This window comes from Ovis canadensis, chromosome 14 (assembly GCF_042477335.2).
Source record: "Ovis canadensis isolate MfBH-ARS-UI-01 breed Bighorn chromosome 14, ARS-UI_OviCan_v2, whole genome shotgun sequence".
Taxonomy (NCBI): Eukaryota; Metazoa; Chordata; class Mammalia; order Artiodactyla; family Bovidae; genus Ovis; species Ovis canadensis.
This window is the reverse complement of record NC_091258.1, coordinates 48,362,981-48,388,242: the sequence shown is the minus strand read 5'-3', so window position 1 is coordinate 48,388,242 and position 25,262 is coordinate 48,362,981. Positions and strand designations below refer to the sequence as shown.

Below are 25,262 nucleotides of genomic sequence, written 5' to 3'. Positions count from 1 at the left end.
GTTCCTCCCGCAGTGTGACTACAGGAAGACTTCTCTGGTGCCCTTATCACACTCACTCCTGCCACATGTCCAGAGAAGAAGGCAAAATTGTTGGATCAGGGAGGAGGCTAGGGCTGGGAAACAGAATGACCATAACTGCATTTGTAGAAAACCTTTAATGTTCCCCAGACTGAGAGGGCCCATAAGCACGCTGAAACCTCCCACTGGGAAAGTCCTTGGAGTGTCCCAGAGCCTGGAGTGGCAAGGGGCTGCATCCTTCCCTGTCAGAGGCTGAAGCCACTACCATCTCCTCGAATGCTACTCCCCCAACCAGAGCTGGCCTGCTCCCGATCATCCAGGGAGGGCAGAGAGCTGCGGGCAGCAGGAAGTAGGCGGCTTGTGCGCAGGTCCCAGCATGGAGGCCCTTGAGACAGCCCATTGGAACAGGGAGGCTGGCGGTTCTCAATGATTAGATCGCTGCTGTCATCGTCGCTGTCAGGCTCAGCAGGCCCAGCAGAAGGAGGCCCTGCCAGACGCCCGGATGCCCCACGCACCACATTATTGCGCTGATTGGCTGGCTTGACAGTGACAATGAGGTTGTGGCTGTTGGCGACCATCATGTCCGTCACTTGGTCCAAGGTCTTCCCAGCTACCTCAATGCCATTGACCTCGAGGATCTCATCACTGACTGCCAGCAGCCCTGTACTCTCAGCCAGGCCCCCTCGTACCAGGCGGGAGATGAAGATGCCTGGAACCCGTTCCAGGCCCTGGGGAGCTACTCGCACACTCATGCCATCTCGGATGTAGAAACCCAGGGGGCGGTCGGAACCATGCTTATGCAGCCGCACCCGTCGGTGGGTCTCAGGCAGTAGGTCCACATCTATGACTGAAGAAACCTGGCGGAAATCTTGTGGCAGGCTGATCAGTAGCGGTGGCCGGGTGCGCAGAGGTGCCACTGGCCGAAGTAGGAGCCCTTTCTTGCGCCGTTGCAGAGAGTTGGAGCCAAAGGCCAGGCCACTGGAATCAGCTTCTGCTGCAGGAAAGGGAGGCGCTGAGATCAGAAACCCTGCTCTCCCATTTGGGCCCTTTTCCATCAGGCCCAGGCCTCCTTGAGGAGGGGGCACTGTAGCTATTTCTTGACACCTGGAGGTCAGGCCAAGGGCAGGGACCACAGAGGGTGAAGCCTGGATACCTTGGGCATAGACTAACCCTGATAGACCTGCCCTGTCACCGTACCCCACAGAGGCTGCCCATTGTACCCCATCCTCACCCCGCTTCTGCACTAGCAGGCGCAGTGGTGGGGGCCCACTGGACAGGGCCCGGTGCAGGCTATCGTCGTTGGTGAGGGGTAGTAGGTCGCCGTGAGCATCAGTATAGCCAAGCAGCACGTCCAGGCCCGGGATCTGGTGTACTGCACACAGCAACCGAGAAAACTCCTGGAAGCCACTCACTGAAGCGCGAGGCAGAGCAAAGCGTCGGAACTCAGCATCAAACTGGAGGCAGGGGGTGGGAGGAGAGGAGAGGTAAGAATGGACTCCGTGCCCTTTCTCACCATAGGTCCGAAGGTGGCAGAGGTGAGAAAGACGGGTTCACAACAGCTGTAGCCTTGCACACAGACCTCAGCTCCAGGACAAGGGACGCTGTCCAAGGTCTACTCCCCGCCCTCCATGTACCCAGGCCACAGAGGGACTCCAGAGGCCGGCAGTAGAGGAAGGAGGATGGATGGGGGAAAGTGAGAAGAAAAGCCTGAAAATGGGACGGGGAGGATGGAGAAGAGGAAAAGGTGGTGGGGACCAAGGAGCCAGGAAGGGGAGAATGAGGGAATTGGAAGCGCCTAGCTAGGGCCGAGGCCGGAGCCAGGGCTGGAGGGGCCCTTACTTTGCTCTTCACCTCGACGATGCTGTCGGGACTGCGTGCCGGAGTCCTCTGTGGCCTGGCCATGGCAGGGCCGGGCGGGACGGGAACGATGCCCCAGACGGCCCGCCGAGGCGCAGGTGCACAGCCCCTCCAGTCGCCCGCGCCGCCCCGCCCTCCTCTCCGAACCGTGACGTCAAGGGGGCAGCGACGCAGAAAGGAAAGCCGAGTCCACGTTTCCTAGGAAACGGAGATGGGGTGGAGGAGTCTTTGCTTCTTCTTACGTCATTACGCTACGGTCCGAGCGTCCCAGAGTCTAGGGGAGGGGCTTGGCCAATCCGAGGGGAGAATGAGAGAAGTGGTGATTCTCGAATACTGTGTACTTTTATTTCCAGTCCCTTGGACTGCAAGGAGATCCAACAAGTCCATTCTGAAGGAGATCAACCCTGGGATTTCTTTGGAAGGAATGATGCTAAAGCTGAAACTCCAGTACTTTGGCCACCTCATGCGAAGAGTTGACTCATTGGAAAAGACTTTGATGCTGGGAGGGATTGGGGGCAGGAGGAGAAGGGGACGACAGAGGATGAGATGGCTGGATAGCATCACTGACTCGGTGGACATGAATCTGAGTGAACTCCGGGAGTTGGTGATGGACAGGGAGGCCTGGCGTGCTGCGATTCATGGGGTCGCAAAGAGTCGGACACGACTGAGCGACTGAACTGAACGAGCCTGGTGGGCTGCAGTCCATGGGGTCGCTAAAAGTCGGACACGACTGAGCGACTTCACTTTCACTTTTCACTTTCATGCACTGGAGAAGGAAATGGCAACCCACTCCGGTGTTCTTGCCTGGAGAATCCCAGGGACGGGGGAGCCTCGTGGGCTGCTGTCTGTGGGGTCGCACAGAGTCGGACACGACTTAAGTGACTTAGCAGAAGCAGCAGCAACAAGACTGCGCATTTTGTAGATGAAGTGGAGTCACAACAAATACTTGCTGAACTCCTTGAGGTCACAGGCGTTGAAGTGACCATGCTTGACTGCAGCCTCGGGTTCCAGAGCTCTCCCTCCCCATCGGAGCCAGTTCTTGGCCCCTTCTTGCCCAGCGCCACAGGAGACTTGAAGAACACCTCGCCGCTGCTTGGAGAGATGCTCGGGTAAGCGTAAACGGGACGGAATCCAATTGAACCAAGTTCCGGACCAAGACGCCCTCGTGCGCACGCGCGGGCAAACTCCTGGGCGGGGCCTCGACCTCTGGTCCCGCCCAAACGTCCGGCGTTTCCTCTCTCGCGGCGAGGCGGGGCCGCGTCGCACGGGAAAAACGCGGGCTAGAGGCTCCCCGCGGGCCCCAGCGGCGAGAATGGCAAGTTTTGGGGGTCTGGTCCTGCGACCCTGGATCCGAGAGCTGGTCCTAGGGGCAGAGGCACTCTCAAGCCCGCGGGCGGGGCAGCTGCTCAAGGTGAGTTCCCCCCACACACACACCCTTCTCAGAGCCCAGAGACCTGGGCGGGGCCCCAAGGCGGTGGGTTTGACGCCGGTCGCCGCCCTCAGGTACTGCAGGAGGCCAAGGCCCAGAGCCCGTCCGGTGCCCCTGACCCACCCGAAGCGGAGGCCGCGCTGCTTGTATCCGACGGGACCCACAGTATCCGATGCCTAGTGACGGGGGAGGCCCTGAACGCCTCAGACTGGTGAGAGAGGCTCCGCGGAGCTTGGGAACTTTGTACTCGGGTGAGACAGCACGAGCCTTGAGCCCTGAGCCCGAGGTGGGCGGGTCCCAGGCGGGCAGGGCTGCGTTCTGGCGAACGCTGCAGTGAGGCCCGCGCTTGCCGCAGGGAGGAGAAGGAGTTCGGCTTCAGAGGGACAGAAGGCCGAATACTGCTGCTGCGGGACTGCAAGGTCCGCATCCAGGTCTCCGAGGGAGACACGGTGAGTGGTGAAGCTGGCTTGGGTGGATTACTGGGCCTGATTTCCTGAAAACTCCTGAGACCCGGTCCCTGAACTCACTCCTCCAGCCCGCGGAGTTCTTCCTCCAGGTGGACCGTTTCGCTCTGCTGCCCACAGAACAACCCCGGGAACAGGTGACAGCTTGGTAAGTGATGCCTCCACTGTTCAACTGTACTCTTCACCCAGGCCAGGCTGGCGTTGGCATAGGCCTTGTGGGTTTGAGGGCTTGGGGCTTTAGTAACATTGAGCGCTTGCTGTTTTTGTTCAGTTGCTAAGTCGTGTCTGACTCTGTGACCCCATGGACACCAGCACATCAAGCTCCTCTGTCCTCCACTATGTCTCGGAGTTTGCTCAAATTCATGTTCATTGAGTTGGTGGTGCTATTTAATCATCTCATCCTCTGCTATCCCCTTCTCCTGCCTTTAGTTTTACCCAGCATCAGGGTCTTTTCCAGTGAGTCAGTTCTTCACCTCAGGTGGCCAAAGTATTGGAGCTTCAGCTTCAGCAACAGTCCTTCCAATAGATATTTAGGGTTTATTTCCTTTAGGGTTGACTGGTTTGATCTCTTTGCATTCCAAGAGAGTCTTCTCCAGCACCACAATTCCAAAGCATCAGTTCTTCAGTACTCAGCCTTCTTTATGGTCCAGCTTTCATGTCCATACATGACTACTGGAAAAACCATAGCTTTGAATATATGGACATTTGTCAGCAAGTAATGTTTTTGCTTTTTAATGCACTGTCTACATTGATCATAGCTTTCCTTCCAAGGAACAAGTGCCTTTTAATTTCATGGCTGCAGTCACTGTCCACAGTGATTTTGGAGCTGAAGAAAATAAACACTGTCACTGCTTCCACTTTTCCCCTTCTATTTGCCAGGAAGTGATGGCACTGGATGTTAATGATCTTAGATTTTTGAATGTTGAGTTTCAAGCCAGCTTTTTCACCCTCCTTTCACCCTCATCACAAGCTCTTTAGTTCCTTTTCACTTTCTGCCATTGGAGTGGTATCTGTGTATCTGAGGTTATTGATTTTTCTCCCAACAAACTTGATTCCAGCTGTGATTCATCCAGCCTGGCATTTCACATGATGTACTCTGCATATCAGTTGTACTCTTTTCCCAATTTTAAACCAACCAGTTGTTCATGTCCAGTTCTAACTCCTGCTTCTTGACTTATATACAGATTTCTTAGGAGATAGGTAAGGTGGTCTGGTATTCCCATCTTTTTAAGATTTTCCAGTTTGTTGTGATCCACACAAATGCTTTAGCATAGTCAATGAACAGAAGTAAATGTTTTTCTGGAACTCTCCTGCTTTCTCCATAATCCAGTGTTGGCAGTTTGATATCCGGTTCCTCTGACTCTTTGAAACTCAACTTGTACATCTGGAAGTTCTTGGTTCACCTATTGCTGAAGCCTAACTTGAAGGATTTCTGAGCATTACCTTGCTAGCATGTGAAATGAGTGCAGTTGTCCAGTAATTTGAACGTTTTTGGCATTGTCCTTCTTTGGGACTGAAATGAAAACTAGCCTTTTCCACTTCTGTGGTCACTGCTGAGTTTTCCAAATTTGCTGACATATTGAATGCAGCACTTTAACAGCATCATCATTTAGGATTTTACATAGTTCAGCTAGGATTCCATCATCTCCACTAGTTTTGTTTGTAGTAATGCTTCCTAAGGCCCACTTGACTTCATACTCCAGGATGTTCACTTCTAGGTGAGTGGCCACATCACCATGGTTATTGGAGAATTACGGCCTTTCTTGTATGGTTTCTCTGTGTGTTCTTGGCCGTCCCCTCTTAATCTCTTGTTTCTGTTAGGTTCTTACTGTTCCTGTCCTTTATCCTGCCCATCCTTAGATGAAATGTTTCCTTGAAATCTTCAGTTTTCTTAAAGAGACCTCTAGTCTTTCCCATTCGGTTTTCCTTTGTTTCTTTGCATTGCTCACTTAAGAAGACTTTTGTTTTACCTCTCCTTGCTGTTCTTTGGAACTCCGCATTCATTTGGGTATATCTTTCCCTTTCTCTCTTGCCTTTTGCTTCTCTTCTTTCCTCAGCTATCTGTAAGGCCTCAGACAACCACTTTGCCTTCTTGCATTTTTTTTCTTTGGGATAGTTTTGGTCACCACTTCCTATACAGTGTTACCAACCTTTGTCCATAGTTCTTTGGGCACTCTATTAAGTCTAATCCCTTGAGCTTTTTACCTCCCCTGTATAAGCATAAGGGATATGATTTAGGTCATACCTGAATGACCTAGTGGTTTTCCTTACTTTCTTCAATTTAAGCCTGAATTTTGCAATATGGAGCTCATGATCTGAACCATAGTCAGCTCCAGGTCTTGTTCTCGCTAACTCTATGGAGCTTCTCCATCTTTGGCTGCAAAGAACACAATCTGATTTCAGTATTGACCATTTGGTGATGTCACGTGTAGAGTTGTCTCTTGGGTCGTTGGAAAAGGATGTTTGCCATGATCAGTGTGTTCTCTTGACAAAACTGTTAACCTTTGCTCTGCTTCATTTTGTACCCTAAGGCCAAACTTGCCTGTTATTCTGGTTATTTCTTGATTCCCTGCTTTTGCATTCCAATCGCCTGTGATGCAAAGGACATCTTTTTTTGGTGTTACGTCCAGAAGATCTTCATAGAACCAGTCAATTTCAGCTTCTTCGGCATCAGTGACTGTGATGTTGAATGGTTTGCCTTGGAAATGAACCAAGATCATTCTGTCATTTTTGAGATTGCTCTCAAGTACTGCATTTCAGATTCTCTTGTTGACTGTGAGGGCTACTGCATTTCTTCTAAGAGATTCTTGCCCACAGTAGTAGATATAATGGTCATCTGAATTAAGTTCGCCCATTCCCATCCATTTTAGTTCACTGATTCCTACCTAAGATTTGATGTCACTCTTGCCATCTCCTACTTGGCCACATCCAATTCACCTTGATTCATGGACATAACGTTCCAGGTTCCTGTGCAGTTTTCTTTACAGCACTGGACTTTACTTTCATCACCAGGTACAGCTGAACATCATTTCCACTTTGACCCAATCACTTTATTCTTTCTGAAGCTTTTAGTAATTGCTCTCTGGTCTTTCCCAGTAGCATACTGGACACCTTCCAACCTTGTGGGGGAAGGGGGCACTCATCTTCCAGTGTCATACCTTTTTGCCTTTTCATACTGTCCATGGGGTTCTCCAGGCAAGAATACTGGAGTGGGTTGCCATTTTCTCCTCCAGTGGACCAAGTTTTGTCAGAAGTCTTCACTGTGACCCGTCTGTCTTGGGTGGCCCTTCACAGCATGGCTCTAGCTTCACAGAGTTACGCCCCTTCACCATGACCAAGCTGTGACTCATAAAGAACAGTGACTGCCTACCACTCCTCTTTTCCAGCAACGAGGACCCAGACGTGCGGAAAAAGCTCGATGACTGCTTGGAGTGAGTGTGGGGCTGGCTCCTTGGGTCAGGTGTGGTTCAGTCAAGGGTGACAGATCTGTGCAGGTAGGCTTCAGGATTGTTCCTCAGACTTGTCCCCTCTGTTTCTCTAGGGAGCACCTTTCAGAGTCCACCTCATCCAATGCAGGTAACTGGCAACCCCACTGCTTCCTTAGTAAAGCCTCCCCTCCTCCTCTGAGCTTCAGCCCATCCTCTGGTCCCCTGCCCTAGGTCTTCCACTGTCCCAGCTTCTGAATGAGGTAGAGGTGGACCAGGAGCATCAGAAGGCGCTAGTGTGCCTGGCTGAGAGCTGTCTGATGCTGGCAGGTCCTGACACGGCAGCCCCCATCACCCCCTGGGCTGCCTCTCGCTGCAGAACCACGGTCAGTCTGGGGCTTCTCTTGGGAAATGTCAGCGTGGGAAGTTGGGCGAGGGCCCAGACTGAACATTCTCATCCCACAGGGAGAAGCTGTGTACACTGTCTCCAGCCTACGGCTGCACATCCCTGAGAATGACCAGCAAATCCTGAGCTCTCTGGGCCCAAGTCAGAGGGCACAGGGTAAGGAAGACTGGAGAGGTCAAGAGGGAGGTAAGCCTGCCCAGTGCCCCCAGTGCTGATAAGCCTCCCCCACCCCCAGGCCCTGAGCGATCCCCATCACACCTGGCTCTGCAGGACCTGTCGCTGAGTCTGATCTCCTCCTCTCCTTCCTCACCCAGTTCCTCAGGTAAGGTGATGCTTAGGCCCCATATTCTTGCTGCTGTCAATCAATTAGGTGCCTGGGCTCTGAAAGGGTACCCAGCTGGGTGGGGGTGAACACAGTCCCTGCAAGCCTCTGCTCACAGGTCCTTCAGCTGATCTGAGCTGAGGGGACTGTGCCCATAGTGAGTCCCCCTCCTCCTCAGGAACCCCTGCCTTACCCAGCCACCTGCTGTCAAAGGAGAACAGTGCCAGCGTCAGCCTTCTGCCTCCTCTGCCCTTGGCTGCTCCAGACCCAGTACAGAAGGGCAGCTCCCAGCCCCTGTCAACCATCTGCTCAGCCCATGGCTCCCTGCCCACCGTGTCCCCACACCCCAGCAGTGTATCCAATGCCCCACTCCTGAGCTGCACCCCAAGCCTGTCACGCCTTGGCCATGCCCCCAGTATACACCAGGCCCATGTAAGCAGTGCCCAGAAACCTAGCCTGGAGTTCAAAGAGCTTGGGTTACCCCCCAAGACCTGGCAGCATTCTCCAAGGACAAGAACCGCCAAGGGAGCCCTGGAGTCCAGCTGTGTCTGGGTGAGCACAGCCCCCACAGCTGGAGAGTAGAAGGGGGTGGACCTTGGGTAGAGCTGGGCTGGGGGCTGGGGCAGCCTTGGATGAGGTTAGAGGCCTTTTTGGCCCCTTTCCAGACATCATGTCCCCTTCAGGACCCCCCAGAGAGGCATCGTGATGGTTCTGCCTTCCAGTATGCGTACAAGCCACCTTGCCCCTCCCTGTGTGCCCAGGTCCAGGCTGCCAGGTGAGTGCCTGGGGCTGCCCCTGCTGTCTTAGTTGCCTGTCCCCATCCCCCTAACCTAAAACCTTGGTTCTCTTCTCAGGCTCCCTCCCCAGCTCGTGGCCTGGGCCTTGCACTTTTTGATGGAGCCACAACCGGACTCTGAACTGACCCAGATGTGAGGACTCGTGGGAGGATGTGTGCACAGGTCCAGGCCTGGGGGCGGATAAACAGAGCTCCACACTAGCTTCCTTCGAGTTTTTTAATAAAATAATCTCATGCGGCAGAAAGGAAGAGGTCAGGGGTTGGGGCCGCCGCCTCTTTGGTTTGTGGTTGGGGAGGGTGGGCTGCAGGGCTCTGTAGACTGGGTGGGTAGAGGCTCGGCTTCAAGGCCAGATCCTGCACAGAAAGAGAGGGAGAGGAAGGGTTAGGACTGAACCAAGCAGTCCTGCCTCCCTCCCAGCTGGCCCTGGCCCCCCTTACCTATGCTTGGAGATGGAGGCGCCTCAAGCTTTGGCCTGCGCTTGAGGACAGGGGAGCGCTGTAGCCGCAGGGGCCGTTCTGTGGGATACAGACAGACCTGGGGAGGGATGCTAAGGGCTGGCCGCCTGTCCTCACCACCCCCCCTCCCAACACTTACTTGCCTTTGGAGCCTCCGCCTTCCCCTCACCCTCCCATCCCTGGCAGTGGTGGCTCCTAGCCTTCTGGCTCCAATTTTTCAACCCCTCAGGACACTGGTGGCCCTTTAAGGACCAGAGCCACGAAGGGAGCCCACTCTTCCCCATCTCCTTCTGTACTCCAGCCCACAGGGAGGCGTCCCCCCTCACCAGCAGGGGCCTGGAGCTGGTCCTCATGCACAGACACTGCTCGTCGCCCTGCCAAGCGGGGCTGCGGCCTCAGCCGGCCATCTGGGGGAGGCCAGGGGGTCAGGGTGTGGGCCCGACAGCCACCCTTGTTCCAGCCCTTGCCTCCCACCTTCAGGGTCTCAGTTCCCAGAGGGGACTCCTCCAGTCCCTAGCCCAGTATCAAGTGGAAGCTGGGGTATTTGCTTACCTTCGTTCCTGGAGCCTAAGCAGGGATCCTCTGGAAGGCCCAGGCTGTCTGGGGAGGGGCTGGATCTTCGGGGGCTTGGGCTGGGACATGGGGACGGGGGACCTGGACCATCCTGTTGGCCCCAACCACGGCCCCTGAGCTCTGCATTCAACTGTTGCCCCAGTGTCTTCCAGGTGGCAGACTCAGGCCCTTGGCCCCCTGGTCCAGGTCTGCATGAAGGGTCTGTAGGGAGAGGGTGTCAGCCAAGACCTGGGTCAGGCAATGGTCCGATCCCCTGCAGCTTGTCTGTCCCACATGCTCCCCAGCACTGTGGCTGTCACTCACCAGCAGACACAGAGTGGGTGCGGGACTTGATCGAGATGGGAGGAGCCTCTGTGGAACTGTCCATAATGTCACCTGCAAAGGCAGGGTTGGGGGCTTAGGCACCAGACCTTGGTGAGGGGAAGAAAAAATGTGGCTTCTACTCCTCCTTCCCCCAGGAGAGAAAATCCCTTGTGGACTGTCTCTTCCTCTCCCAAAATGTATGCACCAGCCCAGGGTCCCACTTACCATCCGAGCCAGCCTTCTTGATTTCTCCATCTTTGCTCTGTGGGAAAGAGGGAAGTCAAGCTTAGTCCTGTCCCACCCTCACGCTAGCCTTGTTTTCTTTATTTATTATTGTTGTTGTAACTGCCACTAACAGCCACCATGGGTTGAGCAAGAACATGGCAGACCCAGTCCTGGTCTTGGAGCTCAGTCTGTGGTGGCGGACAGTTAACACATAGAAGCACATGCGGGCACAAATACACAAAGTGACCTCTCAGCTCTGTGACTCACTTTCTGTAACTCAGTGTTTCTAAATTCAAGCTGAGTCTCACTTCACGTGTGTTTTTTAAAATTTTCCTGCAAAGTTATTATAGAGATAGTCCATAGGGTGGTGATTCTTACTAGCAACTGTGATCAGAGAGTGGCATTAGCAGGGGGCATGGAAGAGTCAAGGAAGGCCCATAGGGAAACAGAGATGGAGGAAGAGGGAGGGACCTTGTGTAGCCCTTGGATGGTGGTGAGAGGCGGTGAGAGGCTGGAAGTGGGGCAGAGGAGTTCCAGACAACAGAGCCTATATGAAGGTCCTGAGATGCAACTGGGGTTGACAGCAGTGAGATGAAGGCAGTGACCAGGGCTGAGGCCCCTTTGGGCCCTGAGGCAGGATGAGGAGTCAAGTCCCCTAGAAGGTTTGCTGTTTCCCAGATTTCTGTTAGATCTGCATAGAATGGGACTGTCCCCACTGCAAGGAGATACTGATGGCCTGGTTCAGAGCGGAAACCAAGAAGGAAGAAAGGGTGAATCTGACAGACCTGTCAGGAGTCTCCTGGTCACATATATCACCCACATAAAGCCAGCCACATGCTACCCACCTCGTTCCCCACAGCACCCCTTTCCAACTCACCTGCTTCCTCTTGCCGTCGGCACTCCCGCTGCCTCTGCTCACGCCGATCCTCTGCAGCATCACTTGTACTCGCTGCTCAAAGGATGGGGCCAGCTCTGTGTCTCCCCGCTCCAGGGGCCGCCGCTGGGGACAGAGACATCGAGTGGTGAGGGAGCCCGCTGCCCCCACCGTTCCAGGGGAGCCCTCGCTCCTGGTCACCAGGCCTCACCTTGTCGGGCCTGGCTCCCACTGTCTCCTCCTCCTCAGCAGGGAGCAGTATCAGGGAGTAGGCCTTACTTTCACGGGTGTATCGAGGCCGACTCCTGCGGGTTGGGTCTGGGCTGCCGGTACCCCCCTCGGCCCCAGCAGGCTCCTCACCACGGCCAGGACGGGCCGGTGGCCGAAGCAAGTCCCCGAGTGTGGTTTTTCGAGAGCGGGGAGCTGCTCCAGGGCTGGTCTCGAGATCAGGTCGTGACCCACGTGTTGAACGAGGCTTCTTGAAGGCAAAGAGGGTGCCCAGCTTCTTGCGAAGTGTACGGGGGACAGGGGTGGTACCCCCCTCAGCTGCCGGGTCCTCCTCGGGGGCCCAGCTGTGGGAACAGCCAGCAGTGAGTGGGAAAGCCCATGGAGCAGCCCACCCTCTCCCCCACCCTTGCAACTGCCCCTTACTCACAGGCGATCCTGGTGGATCAGCCTTTTGGAGAAGAATTCCTCCACGCCCTCATCCACGCGGGCACTGAGCCCATTCCCTTCCTGCGGCAGGGCTGGGGGCACCTGAGAGACACCACAGGGTTAAAGGGCTGAGTTCAATCATGACTTCTTCCCACCTTCCTTGTCCAGCGGCAGGCTCTGGGCAACTCCAGGACCTGGGAGCTGCAGTGACCCTTTGGAGCTGCTGTTACGAGCCCCCCCCCCCCACCCGTCCAGCGGCCAGGCAGAGATGCTGGTTTCACGTACTCCCCCCCACCTGTACTTGGCCCTGGACATACACAGCTCACACCCATTCTCGTCCCACTGAGTATCCCAAACTACCTGGTCACCAGCAGACTAGAACCCAGGTGTCCCCTGGGTCGCACGTTCTCACTTGCCACCCTCTCTGCTCCAAACAGTCCCTGCAGTACCCTCCACCCCCACCCCACTCGGCCTGCTGCCGGCTCAGCGGCGCCTGCTGCTGCGTCAGACCCTCTGGGGGGCCTCAAGCGGGCTCCTCCCCACCTCCGGCCCTGTGCCCACGACCCGCGCCAGTACCCAGCCCACACATACACCCGTGCTGGACGTGCGGTAGACGCAGAACTGTCCCCACGGAAGGAGGGGGCAGCATCTTTCAGTAACCCTGGGGGAAGGAGGGTAAGACAGACAGCCCCTCTCACACATCTACCCGTGCAGCAGCCAACCCGAGGCAGAGTCCTAACCCAGGCGCTCCCCAAACGAAATCCACACACTCGTGACCCCGCATGAACGTGGCCTGAGGAAGGGGGTGGCCAGGAAGACGCCAGAACTCGGCTGCGTGACCCCACCACCCACCTCCCTGCCGGCCATCACCCGTAAGAGCGAACCGGCCGCTTGAGACCCCCAATTCCACGAGCTCTGGAGTGGGGGGAGGGCGCTCACCTGGGGGCCCCCCGGCGGCGGGCGGTGGTGGTGCTGGCGCCGCGGCCGTGGTCGGGTCCGGGTCGGATGGCGCAGGGGCTGCCCGGAGGGCGGCAGGTCCATGCGAGGCAACGGGCCGGCCGGGGGCCCTGGGGCGGCGGGGCTCGGAGAGCCACGAGCGGATGGCCCCGCCTGCGGCTCTGCATCTTCCCCCGGAGCCGCCAGCTCGGGCTCCGGCTCTAGCTCCTCAGCAGCACCTGAGCAGAGCGCACCAGAAGAGCACCGAGCGCCAAGCCCGGGGAGGTGGCGGCAGCGGCAGCAGCGGCGTTAGGGTGGCGGGGGACCCGCCCAGGGCGTGGGGAGGGGCTGGGCTACGCCGCCCGCCCCCCTGCCCGCCCCTCCCCCGCTGCCGCTGTCCGTGGTGCTGAGCGCGGCCCCGAGCGGCGCGCGGCCCCGCGACGCCGCCAGGCATGCGCATCCCGCGGGTTGGGAAGGGAGGGGGCGGTAGAGTAGGGAACAAACCGAGAGAAGACTGTGTCCCGGCCCTGGTCTCAGGTCCCACCCTGTGCTAACTGACCCCAACTTTATAGTTGCACGGAGTCTTGGCCTGGCCCACTCAACGGTCAGGGAGTTCCCAGGGCAGAGATGAATATATTGTGTCAAGGTGGCCAGGTCTATCTAATGGAACTTTAGTCCAACCTGAGTAACTCTTCCCCTGGGGCCCTGACTTACTGTGAGTGGAGGAGTCCAGGTGAAGACAGTGGAGGGATTCAACCCATTTCTGTGGAGGACTTTCATCCTGGTGAGGAGGGCACAAACTCAGCCTGGGGTCCATACCCCAGAACAAGATGGGAAGATCTAGGGTTCTAGGCCCAGAGTTCTGTGACCACCTACCTTCTGCTCCTCTTCATCCTCTTTTTCTTTCTCCTCAGGGAAGAAAAGACCTTCCAATTCCCCAGGCCCAAGGGGGCTGGACTCATCTCCGTCTAGTGTCAGTATGACAGGGGGCATTGCCTCTGTTGCCTGTTGAGCCAGACTCTCCACCTGCAATACCAGGCACCCCAAAGATGGGGAGGCAGGGCCTCAGCCATAGTTCTATCAGTGCTAAGAGAAGCCCCAAATACTGGGCTACATGACCCCAAAAGACATTACAGACCCTCTGCAAGGCAGTGGCCATGTGTGTGTGCAAGCACATAATCCCTGCTCAAGACATTACAGACCCTCTGCAAGGCAGTGACCAGGTGTGTGTGTCTGTGTGTAAGCCCCCAGTTCCTCCTCACCAGCCGATCCCGGGCTGCACTCAGACCTGCCACAGCCTGAGCCACAATGCTCTCTGCCAAGGTCCCTGTGACTGACAGGCGCATGTCCCTGATGGCAACAGAGAACAGGGGTTAGTGTGCTGTCTTTATCCAGTCTACCCTGGTCCTGCCCAGCCCAATCCAGCCTACCTGAGCCGAGTGAAGGCATCTTGCAGCAGATGCTCTGGGAGCAGCTCTGGGAGACCCCTTGAGCCCCCAAGGACCCCCTCTAGCTGCTCCCTCCACCTGGGACCCTGCAATGTCTGTGGGCAGAGACTCCTTGTTGTGTCCAGTGTGGCCTGAGTGAAGTCCTGGTCGAAGGTCAGAGTACAGTGAGCATGTGGCCCAGGCCTAGCCTCACTGGCTTGGGGCTCCAAACCCCCAAAGAACACACAGACTCGGGATACCACAGTCACACCTCTGGATGGGGGTCAAGGCTGCATATGGTGGGGGGCAGCTGGGGCCAGGGCACTATCTCACCTGAATGTCCCGGCGGCACACCTCTCCCACCTGTCCCAGCAGGCCCTCCAGCTTCTGCCGCAGCTGCCATTGGTGGCTTGGGGAACTTCCAGCCTCATAAAGAATGGGGAGAATCTGGAGGCCAAGGAAGAAAAGGAGTTGCAAGATGACCCCTAACTAAGAGGGAGGCATCCTCGTAATTGGAGGGAGTGCTCACGCTGAGAGAGAAGTTGGCATTTTGGATGGCATCCTCAGCCTGGTGCACAGCAGCTTCACCCTGGGGTCCAGCCCCACAGCCCAGCAACTCCACGTGCTCCTGCACCGACTGACACAGTTCATTCACTTCCTGGGGGGCAAGAGGACTCAACTGTAGCCTGGTCCCCTCCCTACCCCCAGATCCTGACTGCCCCCTTCCCAAGGTCTCCGCAGGGTGGGTGAGGTCCTGAAGCTGACATCATCGGGACAGTCACTTGGGAACCTTATCTGTTCAAGAAGGGAGAGCAATGTCTCCTTTGGTTCATTGCAGAGACTTTATATATACTTCCTAAACGTCCAGAATAGGAAGGAAAAGAGTGGCTAGTCATGTCAGTGAGCTCAATCTGTTCATCATCGACCTAGAGGACAGATTGAGGGATGGAGAGAAATGCGAGTGAAGAGCTGTGGAGGAGAGACAAGGGGGGAAGCAAAGGATAGTTGGGTGGGAGTAAGGAGCGGTGTTTGAGAATGGGTCAAGATGCAGAACCAAGGGGCTGCAGTGTGGCCAAGAGAGACCTGGACTGAAGCTCTGTCCACAGCACTTGGTGGGTGTGGGTGCCAGTGAGACTGGGCTCCAGGGTAGAAGAGTTTTGTGGGAAATGACGAGATCACTTGTAGAATGTGAAGCTCTGAAGTTGTCAAAATGCCTGGGCTCTGGAGCTTGGGAGCGAAGTGGGATTTAGGAACAGGTGGATGGGGAACATTTCACCAAATAGTGGAGGGAGATGAAGTCAGAAGAAGGGTCATTGGGTTGGGCCACAACAGAGAGGGAAGGCCCTGTGAATGGGAATTCACAGGTGGGGCTACTGTTGGGGATGGGGAGAACTGATTGAGGATTTAAAATACCTCCTGTCTTTAACTAGGAACCTATTTAAATGACTTAAGGGAATTTCCTGTGGTCCAATGGTTAAGACTCCATGCTTTCACTGCAGGGGCCTAGGTTCATTCCTTAGTTAGAGAAATAAGATCTCGCAAATCAGCTGTGTACAGTAGCCTCCCCACGCCGTTTTTTTAAATTGAAAAAAAAAAAAATGCTTTCAAAAGGCAGCTAGCAGCGTTATCCGGGGGAGCTATTTCAAGAGCTATCAGTTCCACTGCAGATCAAGGAGAAGGACTTGTCTGGGACAGCAGGAGTCTCTGGAGTCCTCATGGAGTCTCTCGGCAGCCACAACCCTCCCCATTCTCTACAGTCTGTTGGTGCTCAAGGCTGAGTAGGGGAACTCTGACCTGTTCGGAGGGGTCTGACCCCAGACCCAGGGGCTTCGGGCGGGTGGTGCAGTCAGCAGAGGTGTGGTCTGTGCGATTATTCCTCAGAAGACAGGCTTGGATCTGGGCACAAGAGAGGCTGAGAAGTGGCAGGGCAGGACAAGGCGCAGGGCAAGGCAGGGGAAGAGGGGGGACCCCCACCTGATGCACGGCCCGTGCTGTCAGTTCAGGACGGCTGCGCTGAGCCTGGGCCACATCGTTCAGTGGCAGAGGCATGGCCTTCAGGCTGCGGTTCTGTTCCAGGGCCTGTGCCACGTCCAGAAGGCCCAGAGCAGATGTGTGGTTTCGGTCCCAGACCACAGACCTGGGCCAGGCGGGGCTTTAGTCGGGGACGGAGCTCTGCAAGGAGCTCCCAACCCCTCTGGCCTTTCCATTAGCACCCCTGAGCTCTACCTGCTCTGCTTCATTCAGCCCTACCCCAATAAGCCCCTCCATATATGCCCTCTTCTCCTGTTGGTCCCATCCCTGTGACCCCACCCACCTGAGCCTCGTGTTAACCCGAAGCGCCTTGGCCAGCATCTTGGCACCCGTGTCCCCCATGGCGTTGCCACTAATATCCAGGGCTGTCAGGTTAGGATTGGTGCCCAGGGCCCGGAGCAGGACGCCAGCGCCCAGCTTCAACCGTGACTCAGCCACAGACAGAGACTGCAGGGGCTAGGGTTAAGAGAAAGCCATTTGCAGTTGGAGTCAGGGGCCAGCAAGGAGGACGGGTCTCAGGGTCCACTGCCTGAGGATCCCGCGTGGTCCCGTGAACTCACACAGTCGTCATCCTGCATGAGCTGAACAATCCGGTGCAGGACGTCGTCCAGGGTCTCCCTGTGGGAGGAGGCAGCAGTTGGGAAAAGACCCGGGTGGTGGGGTGCAGCCGGGAGGCCCAGGAGGCGGATGGGGGCTCACTTGCACCGGACGTTGAAGTTCCTTCCAAGCGCCACATGTCGCAGAGACCGGCTCCTCCCAATGGCCAGCACCAGAGTCACCATGTCTGAGCCAAAGCCTGGGGGAGTGGCTCGGGTCACACACAAGGCAAGGCTGCGGGGGGTGGGAATTTGGTGGGTGGTGGGAGGATGGGTTTCTGGGCGGCCTCACCATTATCTGCCAGATCCAGGGAGCTCACTGCGCCAGCATCACACACCAAGTCTTGTATCACTTGAGCACCCGCCGAGCGCAGCTGAAGGTGGGAAGTGGAGCGTGCTCAGGCCAACAGGCCACAGGTGGGGAGGATCAGGAGCCCAACGGTCCAGCGCTCCCGCTCGCAGCCCCCAGCCCCAAGGGCCAGTCCCGCGGCTCCGGACGGGCTGCTCACCTCACACGCGCTGAGGTCCAGGTGTAGGTCATTCAGGTGCGTGTTGAGCGCCAGGCCTTCCAGAAGCGCCCTGGGAGAGGGTGTCACAGGGGGTAGCGGAAGCTGGGAGAAGGGTCCTCAGAGCAGAGCGCGAACAGCAAGAACGAAGGATGCCCCGGAGGTCAAGGGTGCGATAAGAGCGGGGTGAGGTGCCGAGACGAAGCCTGCGTGTTGGCCGACAGGCGAGGGCATGGGACACTGACCTGAGTGCGTCGGGTGGCAGTTTGCAGCCCGCCAGGCCCAGGTGCCGAAGCGTCCCGGCGCGGCTGAGGAAGAGTTGCAGGGCATCGGGCGCAGCCCTGGACTTCCTGGGGTGGGGAGTGGGCGGAGTGGGCGTCCTGGCGCGGGGAGGCGGGGTCTGGCAGAGTCCCGCCCCTCCCGCCCCGCCCCCTTACGTGCGGGAGAAGACGTTCCTCGAGGCGTCTAGGTGAGCCAGGCTGGAGCAGCCGCCGCGGGACAGCGCTGCGAAGAGCTGCGAGAGGAGGGTGTGGGCTACACTGGCCGGAGGACTGAGCGCCCCGCCTCCAGTCGCCCCTTGGGATACAGGCCCGCCCAGCCCTACAGATCACCCCCTACTCACAGTGTCCAGGGCGGTGTCGGTGCCTGCGAGATTCAGGAACGTCAGAACGTTAGGACGGCTCAGAAAACTATAGAGGCCCTGGCGGGAGGATGGAGATGGGAAGGAGTCAGGGATCACTCCAGCAAGAGCTTCCCGACACCCCACTGCCTGCGGCGGCGTCCCCAATCACCTTCCTAAAGACAGCCACTCACCCCACGGTCCTCTGAAGCCCCCAGTGCCCCGGGGTTCCCGGAAAGGTCCAAGTGGGTCAGGGTAGAGTCAAAGGCTGAATTGGAAGCCAGTGCCCGGCCTAGAGCCCTCATTCCTGGTGATGGAGGAGGGGGGCTCACCATCAGGAGACCCCCACCTCCAAGCTCCACCACCCCACACCATCCTCAGGCCTGCCTACCTCGTGGCGTCAACCCAGTCTGTGCTAGGCTGAGTCTCCTCAGGGCTCCAGGATGCTTCTCTAGGTGTCTGCTAAGGGCAGCCACACCTGCGGGATGGGGGTAGTAGCTGTGTGGGTCTCACCACCTCCAGCACCAGCCCCCAGGGCTTCCCTAGGCTCAGGTGTACCTCGGTCATCCAGCAGGTTCCCAGCCAGGCTGAGCTCCCGCAGTCCCGAGCTGGTGTGTCCCGCCAATGCCTGGGCCAGTCGCCGGACAAAGTCTCTGGGGACCAGACCACACCCCAGGTGTGAAGCTTTGAGCCTGGATTCCCCGCTCTTCCCCAGGCCACTAGTCTCTCCAACCCAAGCCCTGTCCCCCCTACCCTCTCAGGCCACAGGTCTCCAGCACCAGCTCCTCCAGGTGGGATGACTGATTCATCATGTGCAGAATCTGTTCTGAGACCTCAAGGCTCTGAGAACCAGAGTGGGAGAGAGAGCTCAGCAGGCTGCCCACTGACCCACCCTCCCCATCCTCCCCTGTGCTTCTCACCAGCTTCATGTCCACGCAGGAGAGGCACCGGAACCAGAGATTGTAGGACAGGGCAGCCACACTCAAGGCCAGGTCCCTGGGCGGAAGAAGGGGCAGGAGCAGAGCTCAGGATCCCCCAGCCAGATCCTAAGTCCAGTATCCCCTCTCTCCATGGAGAAGCTAAGGCCAGGAATGTGGCTCATGCAGTCTTCCTCTCCTCACAGCCCTGGAGGGACACTCACCGACTTCCCAGATGACTGAAGTCTCCTAGGCTGAAATGGCGGCAGCCCTGACGATGGTAGATGGTGTCCACATCCTGGGTGGGAAGAAAATACCTCCAACTTGCTTGGGACCACAAGAGGTAGGGGGGACTTCTCAAAGCACCAGGGGAATTAGATGTCTCCAGAGCCCCCAGAGAGGGCCCTGCTCTCACCCACTGAATCTCCTCTCGGAAAGGGAAGCCATTGTAGTCACACAGGGCCTCGTATGTCTCCGAGAAGCCCCCTGGGTTGGCGCCAAAGGCATGATGGGGCAGGAAATGGGGCAAGAGAGAGACAAAAGGTCAGAGATGGAGAATGATCAGCCCCAGGCTAGGTAGTGGCTGAGTACCTCTGTTCAGTTTGTTGAGCCCTTCAAATCCAGGGGTCATGCAAGAGGGGGGTCAGCTGGAAGCCCTGAGTGGCCCCCACCTTGGCCCTTACCACAGGGGCTGCTGGGTGAGGTGGCTTCTGAGGAGCTGCTTTTCTCCAGTCGAGCCAGCATGGAGGGGGGTGTGGGCCTCCGGAAGAGTTTCCTGAGGAGGGGGATGAAGGAGAAGGGGGGCAAGGAAGTTCTAGGCCTGGGAGTGAGGCCCCCCACAGCGACATCCAGGGCACCCCTCGCTGGCCCCCTTCCCTGCCAGCCCTGTCAGCTGATGGGCCTCACCCAAGGGTTGAGCGAGGGAAGACCTTCCTGATGGCAGCAGCAATGTGCTGGGCCAGCTGTTCCAGAGCAGCCACACCAGTAAACTCCAGGACCAGTTCAGGCAGGGACTCCAGCTCAAAGGTGATCTGGGGGTGGGATGAGGGATGGGCTCCATGTGGGGCTGGGGGTGGGGAACAGAGGACAAGACCAGACTGCAGGCCCTGGTGGAGTACTAGGGGTCTCACCTGAGGGGGTGTCTCCTGCAGCACCATGGCCTGGACCTCCAGGTAGCTGAATGTGCAGTCCACCTATGGAGTGCCTGGGTGAGCTCGGACCAAAGCACGAGCCCCACCCTCTTGGGAGCCCAGTCCTTTGTGCAGCCTGGATCTCAGAGCCAGACCTGCCTAGACTCCAGTTCTGCCTGATGTCGGCAGCCTAGTGCTGTTGGGAGGGCAGAGTCCACAAGGACAAGATGGACAACGTTACAGATGCAGCCCTCATCAGGAAAGCTGCTGGAGGGCAGCGGGGCAGTGGCTGGGCCGTTGGGACTCACCCTCAGAGGGAGGCAGGTGTGGAGCAGGTAGGCTCTCCATCGGAGCAGTACCTGAGGGGAGAGAGTGTCTCACACCTTGGGCAGGGCAAGAGGCTCCTTCTGCTTGGGTCCCAGTGGCCCTCCCAGGCAGGCTCTGCCCCAGCCATACCAGGACATGACCTTGCTCCGCACCCTCCCGCTCTGGCAGCCAGGTTTTCAGCAGCAGTTCTGCCTCCTTGGGCCACAGGAACTTGGTGATCTCGCCTGTGGAAGGGCAGCCTGCTGGGAGACGGGTCCTGCCATGGAGGTCAATTCGTGCCCACGGTCTGTGGTCTGTATGGGGCTAGGAGGCCTGGGCTCATCTACGGGGCCAGTGAGGAAGGAGTGGAGTGGATCTGGGCCGCCAAGCCCTCCTGAGGACCAGAGGGAACCACTTGCCGGGTGCCCCCGTACTCTGGGTGGGCCATTCGTTCCGGGGCCGCACGGCTTCCTCCCAGCCAAGTAGGAGAGAAGGACCGGTGCTTACCTCGCAACTCGCAGGATATGCCGTCGGGGGTCTGGGCCATGCGGCCGGCCCGGCGGCCGGAGCTGGCCCAAGGAGCTCAGGCGAGAAACGGTAGCGGCGGCGGGCGAGCACAGGAAGCCTGGGGCCCCGGCAGCATAGCAGCCACCTGCTCCTCCTGCAGCGGAAGGTACGCACCGCTTCCTGCCCCCGGCCCGGCTCCTCCCCGCCCGGCCTCCACGGGCCAGGAGATGTCAGGCGGGTACGAAGGAGGTGGGCAGATGCCAGCTGCCCGCCTGCGCCGTCGCTACTCTGTAAGGGTAGATCTGAGGAGGGAAGGGAGAAGTGTGCCCAGGAGGGTCTCGCACGTCGCGTGCTTCTTTCGGTTCCTAGCCCCCTAACTTCCACCCTGCTACAGTCCCTTCTGAGAGCACCAGGGGGCGCTGCCCGCTCGGGGAATCTGTGGCCCACCTTGGCCAGTGCCCTCCAAAGCCCAGCGAGGGAGGTGGACTGCAGGTAGGATACACAGGGCATCTGTTCAGAACAGAGCATCGGATTCCTCCTAACCTTGAGGACCCTATTTGTTGCTCCTAACCTGGAGTCCCTCACCGCGTCGGAGAGACACAAACTGTTGAAAGGGTGGGAAAAACACCAGATGGGCCCAGATGCCCTTCTCTGCGGCAGAGGTCCTTAGCTTTCATTAGGTTCAAGCTGGGTCAGGGCCAGAAGGTGCCACTACAGGGAGGGGTGGAGTGACTCGTGAGCAAAGGCAATGGACGTAGGGGTCCTCCCATGTCTGCCTTCTCCCTGAGCTGGAGAGAGCTTGGGCAAGGGGAACCACTAGCAGAGAGGAAAGCTACTCTCTCTGCAAGACTAGGTGGCCATCAGGTCATGGGATGCATGATGCCCTATAGAAGATCAGGGACCTAGATTCTGGAGAGTTCACAGGAGGGGATTTAACCTTTTTCTTCCATTACAATCTAATTAAACTCTATGAGAAGAGAAACAACCCTCTGCCTTGCCCGTAACTCAGCCAGGCGGGGTGAAAAAACCTGAGAAGTGAGACACTGGGCAGTCCCTTGGTTTCTTCCCACCTCCTGCTACCCCTCCTCACCTTGAGGCCTGGAGACAGTGAGAGCATTTTTCAGTCATCTGACCATCAGCAGCATCTCCCCCTGCCCAAATCTCATCTCCCTTTGCTGAGGACCACCAACGACTAGGACAAAGTGGAAAGTAGAGATTGAATCGTAAAAAACTGCAGGAAGCCACCTCCCTTAAAGCAACAGGCCCAGGTGTGGCAGCCCAGGGGCCACAGGGATGGACTCAGTTGGAGAGGGAGCTAAGTTCCTGCCAATAGAGGCAAGAGGAAGTCCTGCTCTGCTGCCTCCCAATCTGAAAGGAGGGAGTTCAAGTTAAGACTCTTGGAAGACCACAGAAGCTATCAACTGCTTCTAAGGCATGAGCTCACACACAGTATGGCCAAGTGGTCAGGAATGAAAGTTCTGAAGGTACGTTGCCTGAATTCAAGTCCTGACTCTGCTTAACAGCTGTCTGACACTGAGTAAATCACCTCATCTTTCTGTTTAGGGCTTCCAGTTCCTGTTTTCTAAGCTGGAACTTTAAACTTACCTCGGAGTGTCAAGATTAAATATTTATTAAGAGAAGTGCTTACAATAGTATCTGGAACTCAGTGAACACTCACAGTTGCCAAGTCTTACTGGGACAAACTTAAGACTCCAGAACAGAAGTACAGAAAACCTCCCTCCCTGAGATTTTTCTGTTCAGAATGATTCGAATGAGAAATACAAGAGGGACTAAATGCCAAAGGCTTCAAGCTGCTCCTAGGTGGCGGGATTCTCAAGACCAACAGCCACACTGGTAGCATCAGCCCTAGTCTAGTGAGTGCTATGGGAACAAGCAGAGGGCTGTGGAGGAGGAAACCAGGACCAGCTGGAGATTAGGACAGGGGTGCTAGGCTAGCCACACATCTCCGTAACTGCTTATTGTCAGGGTGGCAGTGACAAAACAAACCTGACTGCCATCAGAGGCCTAGTGAACACATGGGACTCAGCTCCCTCAAGCGAGTGACTCAAGGAGAGAAGTCTTCAATTTGTTCAAGATCGTCTGTGTGTTCTAGACAGCATGACACCCTGTAGGCACTCAAGAAATGCTAAAAGCTCATAATGAGGAATAAGCCCCTCCTGTTCCAGCAGTACAGGATGAAAGGCCAGGATGCAGCTCCCAGAAGTGCCACAAGGTTCCTGTCAAAAGCTCTCTGGTGTGGAGCACTGGGAGGTTTTACATTTAATGGAGTCACACAGGATGTATCATGGGGATATGCCAATGGTGAGGAGGGGTAGGGAGGTAGGTAGGGAATCCCCTTCAGCCTTATCTGCATCAGAATGTCATTTTTCTTGCCCCCTCCCCAAGCAAAACCAATCTGCTTGTAAACAATTTGAACACACACAGTAATAGAAAAGCTAAGTTGAAAAAGCAGGTAAACTGCTTGCTGTTCTATTAAAAGATTTTCTATTAAAAAAATTTATTTGGGGTGGGGGGACATGCCACATGGCTTGCAATATCTTAGTATTCCAACCAGGGATCGAACTTGGGCTCCTTGTAGTGGAAACATGGAGTCCCAACTACTGGACCACCAGGGAATTCTCTATAATTAAAAAATTTTATATAAATAGCTAGCTAGTGGGAAACTACTATAAAACACAAGAAGCTCAGCTCGGTGCTCTGTGATAACCTAGATGGCTGGAATGGAGGTGAGGTGGGGGGAGGTCCCAGAGGGAGGGGATATGTATACATATAGCTGATTCACTTCACTGTACAGCAGAAACACAACACTGTAAACCAATTATTAAAAAATTTTTAAAAAGCTGCCTGCCGACTGAAACAACTCCGGCAGCAGGCACTCTGCTCCCTGGTGGCAGCAGGGGTTAGCCCATGCATGGGATAGAGACCAAATGCCCTGACAGCCTCAGGCCACTAACAGTCAATCCAAGTTGCTGACTGCCTGGTTCATAGTCCCAGATGATGCCAATTTTCCGGGGAGATCTCACTGCATGAACACTACCAACCAGCCAAAGGCTTCACACATCTAGTCTTCTGTTACTTTTCACTGAAAACCGGTTAAGTTCAAATTCTGCTTAAAACCCTCTGGACTTCCTTAGTGGTCCGGTGGCTAAGATTCCATGCTTCCAATGCAGGGGGACAACAGCTTTGATCCCTGGTCAGGGAAGTGCCTCATGCCATGAGGTGTGGCCAAAAAAAGAAAAGCACCCTATATATAATTACCTTGAGATAATAAAAGCTATTTATGACAAACCCACAGCCAATATAATACTCAATGGTGAAAAGCTAAAAGCCTTCCCATGAAAACCTGGAATAAGACAACAATGCCCACTTTCACCTCTTCTATTCAACACAGCATTGCAAGTCCCAGCCACAGTAACCAGACAAGAAAAATAAAAGGTATCCAAATTGGAAGGAAGAGGTAAAATTATCATTATATGCAGATGAAATAATACTATATATAGAAAACCTTAAAGACTCCACACAAAAGCTACTAGAACTGATAAATGAATTCAGCAAGGTAGCAGGATACAAGATAACATAGAGAAATTGGCTGTTATTTCTTTACACTAACAATGAAACATCAGAAAGGGTATGTACAAAAATCAATACCTCTTAGAATCATAACCCCAAAAAACAACACACTTATGAATAAACTTCACCAAGGAAGTGAAAGACTTAAATATGATAAGAACTATAAAACATTAATAAAGAAAACTGAAGATAATTCAAAGAAATACATATCCCCTGCTCCTGGATTGGAAAAAGTAATGGTGTCAAAATCTCCATACCACCCAAAGCAATCTACAGTTTTAATGTGATCCCTATCAAATTACTGATGACATTTTTCACAGAACTAGGACACAGAATCCTAATATTCATATGGAACCATAAAAGACCCAGAATTGCCAAAGCAGTCCTAAAGAAAAACAAAGCAGGAGGCATAACCCTCCTAGACTTCAGACAGACTATAAGCTACAATAATCAGAACTGGCACAAAAGCAGACACATGGATCAATGGAACAGAGGAGACAGCTCAGAAATAAGCCCACACCTACAGTCAATTAATCTTTGACAAAGGAGGCAAGAATATGCAATGAGAAAAAGTCTTTATAGCAAGTGGTGCTGGGGAAGTTGAACAGCTGCATGTAAATCAATGAAATTAGAACACACCCTCTCACCATATGCAAAAAAACACACAAATGACTGAAAGACTTAAACAGAACAAGACACCATATAACTCCTACAAAACATAGACAAAACATTGTCATAAATCGTACCAATGTTTTAAGTCAAGTGTCCCAAAGCAAACGAAATAGAAACAAAATTAAACAAATGGGACCTTATCAAACTTACAAGCTTTTGCATAGAAAAGAAAATCATAAAAAATCTAAGACAACATATGGAATGGAAAAAATATTTGCAAAT

The 25,262-nt window shown here is 55.5% G+C and overlaps 3 protein-coding genes across 18 annotated transcripts; 1 reads left to right on the top strand and 2 right to left on the bottom strand.

The window, feature by feature from the left end:
• Nucleotides 1-136: 136 nt before the first annotated feature.
• On the bottom strand, nucleotides 137-3,553 carry PARD6A (par-6 family cell polarity regulator alpha). 3 transcript variants are annotated; one of them, XM_069549991.1, is made up of 3 exons: nucleotides 1,858-3,553; nucleotides 1,250-1,472; nucleotides 137-1,012 (listed from the first exon to the last, which is right to left on the bottom strand). In XM_069549991.1, the coding sequence occupies exons 1-3, from the start codon at nucleotides 1,918-1,920 to the stop codon at nucleotides 264-266; spliced, it is 1,035 nt and encodes a 344-aa protein (XP_069406092.1). In that variant the 5' UTR covers nucleotides 1,921-3,553; the 3' UTR covers nucleotides 137-263. The 3 variants fall into 3 exon arrangements, with proteins under 3 accessions (XP_069406092.1, XP_069406093.1, XP_069406091.1); XM_069549992.1 differs by having other exon boundaries at nucleotides 137-1,009; nucleotides 1,858-2,992; XM_069549990.1 differs by having other exon boundaries at nucleotides 137-1,472; nucleotides 1,858-2,022.
• Nucleotides 2,146-8,962, top strand: ACD (ACD shelterin complex subunit and telomerase recruitment factor). Of its 4 annotated transcripts, none has more exons than XM_069549987.1 (12): nucleotides 2,146-3,286; nucleotides 3,379-3,515; nucleotides 3,660-3,753; nucleotides 3,840-3,916; nucleotides 7,155-7,199; nucleotides 7,310-7,344; nucleotides 7,428-7,579; nucleotides 7,659-7,755; nucleotides 7,835-7,921; nucleotides 8,100-8,473; nucleotides 8,605-8,696; nucleotides 8,776-8,962. In XM_069549987.1, exons 1-12 carry the CDS (start codon nucleotides 3,188-3,190, stop codon nucleotides 8,852-8,854), a joined length of 1,368 nt encoding a protein of 455 aa, XP_069406088.1. In that variant the 5' UTR covers nucleotides 2,146-3,187; the 3' UTR covers nucleotides 8,855-8,962. The 4 variants fall into 4 exon arrangements, with proteins under 4 accessions (XP_069406088.1, XP_069406087.1, XP_069406090.1 ...); XM_069549986.1 differs by having other exon boundaries at nucleotides 2,165-3,286; nucleotides 8,587-8,696; XM_069549989.1 differs by having other exon boundaries at nucleotides 2,168-3,286; nucleotides 7,524-7,579.
• Nucleotides 8,921-22,312, bottom strand: CARMIL2 (capping protein regulator and myosin 1 linker 2). 11 transcript variants are annotated; one of them, XM_069549979.1, is made up of 40 exons: nucleotides 21,868-22,312; nucleotides 20,778-21,079; nucleotides 20,421-20,515; nucleotides 20,273-20,323; nucleotides 19,965-20,027; nucleotides 19,741-19,865; nucleotides 19,518-19,609; nucleotides 19,250-19,320; nucleotides 19,059-19,132; nucleotides 18,838-18,913; nucleotides 18,671-18,759; nucleotides 18,476-18,570; nucleotides 18,309-18,395; nucleotides 18,112-18,224; nucleotides 17,921-17,998; nucleotides 17,736-17,812; nucleotides 17,544-17,648; nucleotides 17,302-17,371; nucleotides 17,085-17,166; nucleotides 16,896-16,992; nucleotides 16,757-16,814; nucleotides 16,480-16,652; nucleotides 16,140-16,302; nucleotides 15,960-16,061; nucleotides 14,695-14,823; nucleotides 14,499-14,612; nucleotides 14,169-14,329; nucleotides 14,001-14,088; nucleotides 13,615-13,764; nucleotides 13,453-13,519; nucleotides 12,742-12,977; nucleotides 11,804-11,904; nucleotides 11,360-11,720; nucleotides 11,152-11,274; nucleotides 10,275-10,311; nucleotides 10,050-10,121; nucleotides 9,726-9,947; nucleotides 9,500-9,580; nucleotides 9,156-9,233; nucleotides 8,921-9,071 (listed from the first exon to the last, which is right to left on the bottom strand). In XM_069549979.1, the coding sequence occupies exons 2-40, from the start codon at nucleotides 20,815-20,817 to the stop codon at nucleotides 8,971-8,973; spliced, it is 4,197 nt and encodes a 1,398-aa protein (XP_069406080.1). In that variant the 5' UTR covers nucleotides 20,818-21,079; nucleotides 21,868-22,312; the 3' UTR covers nucleotides 8,921-8,970. The 11 variants fall into 11 exon arrangements, with proteins under 11 accessions (XP_069406080.1, XP_069406082.1, XP_069406077.1 ...); XM_069549981.1 differs by lacking the exon at nucleotides 9,500-9,580; XM_069549976.1 differs by having other exon boundaries at nucleotides 15,960-16,302; nucleotides 21,868-22,082.
• Nucleotides 22,313-25,262: the final 2,950 nt, after the last annotated feature.